The sequence below is a fragment of the Eutrema salsugineum genome, unplaced genomic scaffold, assembly GCF_000478725.1.
Source record: "Eutrema salsugineum unplaced genomic scaffold, Eutsalg1_0 scaffold_5, whole genome shotgun sequence".
In the NCBI taxonomy this organism is placed as follows: Eukaryota; Viridiplantae; Streptophyta; class Magnoliopsida; order Brassicales; family Brassicaceae; genus Eutrema; species Eutrema salsugineum.
Window position 1 is genome coordinate 2,349,519 of NW_006256612.1, and position 6,508 is coordinate 2,356,026.

General features: G+C 33.5%; 1 protein-coding gene across 1 annotated transcript; it reads left to right on the forward strand.

Annotated features, from left to right (window-relative positions):
* Positions 1 to 1,187: 1,187 nt before the first annotated feature.
* On the forward strand, positions 1,188 to 3,468 carry LOC18991780 (transcription factor MYC2). The gene has a single exon (XM_006415103.2). The coding sequence runs from the start codon at positions 1,315 to 1,317 to the stop codon at positions 3,187 to 3,189; it is 1,875 nt and encodes a 624-aa protein (XP_006415166.1). The 5' UTR covers positions 1,188 to 1,314; the 3' UTR covers positions 3,190 to 3,468.
* The last annotated feature ends 3,040 nt before the right edge of the window (positions 3,469 to 6,508 follow it).

A 6,508-nucleotide genomic window follows, 5' to 3' on the forward strand; every position in this document is an offset into this window, starting at 1 on the left:
ATAGCAAATATAAAATTCAATAGAAAATATTTAAAATATATAAATTAAAATAATATCCGCGCATACGCGCAGGTTCTCTCCTAGTTTGTTTTAATAATATATTAAAATAAAAGATATACAGTAAATAATGACTATGAAAAACAATACATCGTCCTAATTTATAACATAAACAATAATTTATTGTTTCGTTTTTTTAGAAAAAACTTTTTATTTAGTTAATATTGTGTTAAGTAGAAAAATTAATTAACCGTAGAATAAGCTATATATACACTATTTGAGCATAATCCCTTTTATTAATTAGGTTTTGTTTTCTGGTTAAGTGTTATAACGTAGGAGTTATGAGTAATGGGACCATGGTCCATTGTTGTGATAAATATATGCATGGTGCAAAAGATGCCAAATGATTATGTCATTCACTCATTTATTCCTTGAATTATTGTTCTATAGTTTATAAAATAACCATTTTAATATTTGAAACAAAATCATACAGCAAAAACTTAGTTAGCATGTGTTCATCGTGTAATGTGAATGTAACTAAAATATTATAAAGGATATATTTCTTCCTTTCTTAAAGCATGGGTTAAGAGAGGATCGTTGGTCAAATCAACTAGTTAATTTTTTCTTTCGCCAACAAAATAATTAGCTAAGCAGACAAGGATCATTTTTGTTGATTACATATTAAGACAAAAAAACAAATTTTTATATTTTTCCCAATCTCAATTATTAATTAGCCACGTTATCTAGATATGAAAATCGACAAAATCCCAACTAGTAATGGAGTTTCTTTCTTAAATAATGACCTGCAACCCCTGCATTTCGTGCAATAAATTTTCATATAGTATAAAATACCAATTTGTTTTAGAAAAATATTTAAAAGGAATAATTGAAAAATGGATGATTAAAACAAAAAAAAAACTTATTATTACACAATTAACGCGCTTCGACTGAGCTCACAGTTCACTCTTGGTTACAAATAATTTAATCTCGACCGTTCAATAAAAGCACGTGTCAACTATACGCTGATAAAGACCGCACGATCTCACTCACTGTGGTCTTACCGAGTAGATCCAACAGTCAAATGGGGTTAAATCGGCATGAGACTTCACCGAAGCTTCTTCTTTCGATCTTGACTATTCACGTGTCACCATCGTAACACGCCACGTAAGATCTTTACTATTCTAATTACTTATTCACCCTCAAGATCAGTCCCACATATAATAATCGCAGACGCACTCCAATTTTTCCTCACCACGACGACTTTCTTCTCTCTCTCTCTCTAGAAGCTTTAACTTTAACCGGTGACCGGTTTATGGAATGACAGATTACCGGCTACAGCCAACGATGAATCTCTGGACCGCCGACGATAACGCCTCAATGATGGAAGCTTTCATGAGCTCCTCCGATATCTCAGCCTTGTGGCCACCGGCAACAGCGACGGCGTCTGCAACAGCTCCGGCGACGGAGATGGAGATTCCGGCACCGGCGGGATTTAGCCAGGAGACTCTCCAGCAGCGGCTACAAGCTCTAATTGAAGGGACACACGAAGGCTGGACCTACGCTATATTCTGGCAACCGTCGTACGATTTCTCCGGCGCCTCCGTGCTCGGATGGGGAGATGGTTATTACAAAGGCGAAGAAGACAAAGGAAAGCCGAGGCAGAAATCGAGCTCGCCGCCGTTTTCGACTCCGGCGGATCAGGAATACCGGAAAAAGGTGTTGCGTGAGCTCAATTCGCTGATTTCCGGCGGAGCTGGCCCGGCGGATGACGCCGTCGACGAGGAAGTGACGGATACGGAGTGGTTTTTCTTGGTTTCGATGACGCAGAGCTTCGCTTGCGGTTCTGGATTGGCGGGTAAAGCGTTCTCGACGGCTAACGCGGTTTGGGTTTCCGGGTCGGATCAGTTATCCGGGTCGGGTTGTGAGCGGGCGAAGCAAGGAGGGATTTTTGGGATGCAGACCATCGCTTGTATACCTTCGGCGAACGGAGTCGTGGAGCTCGGGTCAACGGAGCAGATCCGACAAAGTTCGGATCTTATGAATAAGGTCCGGGTACTTTTCAATTTCGACGGTGGAGCTGGAGATTTATCGGGTCTTAACTGGAACCTTGACCCAGATCAAGGCGAGAACGACCCGTCTATGTGGATTAATGATCCGATTGGAGCCCCCGGCTCGAACGAACCGGGTAACGGGGCTCCGAGTTCGAGCTCCCAGCTTTTTTCGAAGTCGATTCAATTTGAGAATGGTGGTAGCTCAAGCACCATAACCGAAAACCCGAACCCGGATCCGACTCCGAGTCCGGTTCATTCACAGACCCAGAATCCGAAATTCAATAACGGTTTCTCCCGGGAACTGAATTTCTCGACGTCGAGTACTACCTTGGTGAAACCCAGATCCGGCGATATATTGAGCTTCGGTGATGAAGGTAAACGGGGCTCCGGAAACCCGGATCCGAGTTCTTATTCGGGTCAGACTCAATTCGATAACAAGAGGAAGAAGTCTGTGGGTTTGTGCGACGACAAAGTCCTATCGTTCGGCGGCGGAGATAAAACCGGCGGAGGAGAATCCGATCACTCCGATCTGGAAGCTTCCGTCGTCAAAGAAGTCCCGGAGAAACGCCCGAAGAAACGGGGAAGAAAACCGGCGAACGGCAGAGAAGAGCCACTAAACCACGTCGAAGCTGAGAGACAGAGACGCGAGAAATTGAACCAGCGTTTCTACGCGTTACGAGCGGTTGTACCAAACGTTTCGAAAATGGATAAAGCGTCGTTGCTCGGAGACGCAATCGCTTACATCAACGAGCTCAAATCAAAAGTAACCAAGACGGAATCTGAGAAAACCCAGATCAAAACCCAGCTTGAGGAGGTGAAACACGAGCTCGCCGGAAGAAAAGCGAGCGCCGGCGGAGGAGATCTGGCATCGTCTTCTCCGATGATGGGGATCAAACCGGTGGGGATGGAGATCGAGGTGAAGATAATCGGTTGGGACGCGATGATCAGAGTAGAATCGAGCAAGAGGAATCATCCGGCGGCGAGATTGATGACGGCGTTGATGGATCTGGAGCTTGAGGTGAATCACGCGAGCATGTCGGTGGTAAACGATCTAATGATTCAGCAAGCGACGGTGAAGATGGGATTCAGGATCTACACGCAGGAACAGCTCCGGGCGAGTTTAATTTCAAAGATCGGTTAAATTAAAGAGGGTGTTTTACGAGTCGATTTTTGAAAGTTATGGGGTCAAATCGTAATTAGTTCGTTTTAGTGGGTACCAGTAATTTTGTAGCTGTAGTTATGAGTGTGATAAGAAAAGTCCTAAAATAGAGCGACAAGTTTCTTTTGCTCTATATCACGAGTCACTATGGTTTATCGTATCTCCAATGTGTTACGTGTATATATTATATGAGTAATTTATGTTGTGTAACATGTATATATTATAGGAGTAATATGTGTTACTTGCTACGAAGTTGATGTATATCTACAGAATTTTAGATAGCAAACCCACTACAAATTTTCAAATTTGGTTTTAATATGTCGGCTAAACTATCATTGCAATGTCGTGATCGACATTGATATTTGCATTTTTCAAGTGATCAAAGGTTGTTTAGATAAGTTCTGTTCCATGCTCTAGATATAGAGATATATGCATACATGTATACTTAAAGATATTTAGAGTTCGTAACTAGAAATATTAACTACCATAATTAAATATAAAAACACATCCTTTCAATATGGAATTCATCGTCAAAAATCAATCACTACTCAGAACCAACGAGTTTATGTTCGTTTAAAAGGCTATATCCGATGGTTTTTCATCGGTTTTCACCCGTCAGAATTTGGTTGACCTAGAAGCTAAAATAATAATGATCAACTATACAAACTAAGAAAATAATTGAAAGAAAAGACTATAACTTATTGTTGAAAAACAATAATTATATTATGTTGTGATATAAGTTTTTTACCAAATTTCAAATAATTTTGTTTGATATTTCTGTTCAATGATTATAAATTGCTGAACAATTCTTGGGTTCATTTCTAAGGGTGAATTTTTTTTATTTAACCAATGAAAATGTGACATCTAATATAATATTTAAACATTTTTAATGGAGAAAAACTAAATCCTAAATTGGAAATTGTGAACCCAAACATATTAATGTTTAATTTAATTTAAATTTATTTTGGATAAACAAATATTTTTACATAATTTATTTAGACTGTTTTCTGAAGTTTAAATTTAGGAGTTTGAAAAAAATATATGTTTTTTTGAATATTCATCAATTAAAAATTTAAAATAAATAAATAAAATAAATAAAAAATATATCATCATTAAGCTTTTGTTTTATTTAAAGTTTATGATTGGGTTTTATGTGTTAATGATTTTGTATTTCTAATTTATTTTATTAGTTTAATCTAAATTTTGTATTTTTATATTTTTCTTTAAATATAATATTACATGTCATATTTTTATTGGATAAAATAAGAGAGAGTGAATAAAGTAGTTCACCTCTAAAGATAAACCCAAGATTTTTGTTCATTCCATTCCGAACCAAATATATCATATATATTATAAGCAAAGTAAAATTTTGAGTTAAAGCTCTCTGATTCAATCTTAGGGTGGCTAATTACCTTTTACCCCTTCTTATGTTTTTAAAAATTAAATTTAATAAACAAAATTATTAAAAATCGTAAATTAATTAAAAAAATATTTAAAATCGTCAATTAAATTAAAATATTAAAAATCGTATATTAAATAAAAAATTGTTCAAAATCGAAATTTAATAAAAAAACATTTAAATTTAATAGAAATTATTAAAAATCGAAATTTAATCAAAACATATTCAAATAAAAAATAACGAAAATTTAAAAATTGGAAGTTAATCAAAAAAACATTTAAAATCATATCATATATCATATATATTATAAGCAAAGTAAAATTTTGAGTTAAAGCTCTCTCATTCAATCCCAGGGTGGCGAATTACCATTTATCTCTCTTTATATTTTTTAAAATTAAATTTAATACAAAATTTATTAAAAATCGTAAATTAATTAAAAATTATGAAAAATCGTAAATTAAATAAAAAATATTAAAAATCGTAAATTAATAAAAAAAAATTGTTGAAAATCGAAATTTAATAAAAAAAAACATTTAAATTTAAAAATTATTAAAAATCGAAATTTAATCAAAAAATATTTCAAATAGAAAATAACAAAAAATTAAAAAAATTAGAATTTAATAAAAAAAACATTTAAAATCATATCATATATAATATATGTGAAGTAAATTTTTCGCTATAAGGTCTCTCATTCAATCTAGGTAACTAATTCCCCTTTATTCGTTAATAAAATTTTAAATATCCTTAATTAATTAATTTATTTTCGTAGTTTGTATAAAAATTTTGCTGCCACTTTTAGTTATTTTGATAATATTAAGATAATTTCAATCGGATTATCTGTTGAGCGAGATTATATGGAAAAAAATGTACATGTGATATGGGAAATCCTAGCTTAAGTTGAGAGCTATATATAAATATATTACTTTATAAAATGTATCTTAAGCTTAATTGTGGTTTGGTTTCTACATTGGTCGGTTTTTCGTTGTTTTGTTTACCGTCTTTATTTTATATAAATCAATTTTCGATTTTTTCTATTGTTTTTTCCGTTTTTCAGTACCAGTAGTGTTCTTCGATTATATGTTGTTGTTTTGTGTTGTCAGTTATTCTTCCTTACTTAACGTGATTAAAACCATGTCAACATATCATAAATCATCTTCATTGTCTAATGAACAGGTTTTAAGTCTTTTGTTTTTTTGTTTGTTATAAATATGGCTTTCTGAATTCTGTTTATTTTTGGAATAATGTAAGAGAGGCCAAATACTCTAGCAGGGCGCAGATGAAAAACAGAAAAAGGGAAAAAAGGAAAAACGAAGTAGAAAAAGAAGAGGAAAAAGATAAATTAAAACATATAGAAGAACATAGAGTTGACGAAAACGTAAAAAATGAGGAAAAAATAAACAAAAAGTCCTAGACCATGAACAATAAGATAAGATGGATAACACAAAATAGTGAAGAAGAAAAATGATAAGGAGATGAAGAACTCAAAGTTGAAGAAGAAAACTGAAAGAAAAAGAAGAACAAAAATAGTAGATGAAGAAAATAAAGTATAAGAAGATGAAAACTCGACGATGAAAAAGAAAATAAAAAGAAGAATGTAAAGATGCGAAAAAGACAAACAAAAATTAGAAAGAAAAAAAAGTTTGGATAAGACAAAAATGACTAAGAAGAAGTAAAAAACAGAAGATGAAAACGGCTAATAAAAGCAAAAGAAGAATAGTAGAAGATGTTGAAGAATAAGAATTTAGAGAATACAAAGACAATAAAAATAAAACAAAGAAGAAGAGGCAGACAAATAAAACAAAAAAAAATCAACAGAAAAAACGAAGAAAAAACCGAATGAAAAAAAAATCAAGAAGTCAAAGAAGATGAATACAATACATAAGAAGAAATAGTCAAAAACAA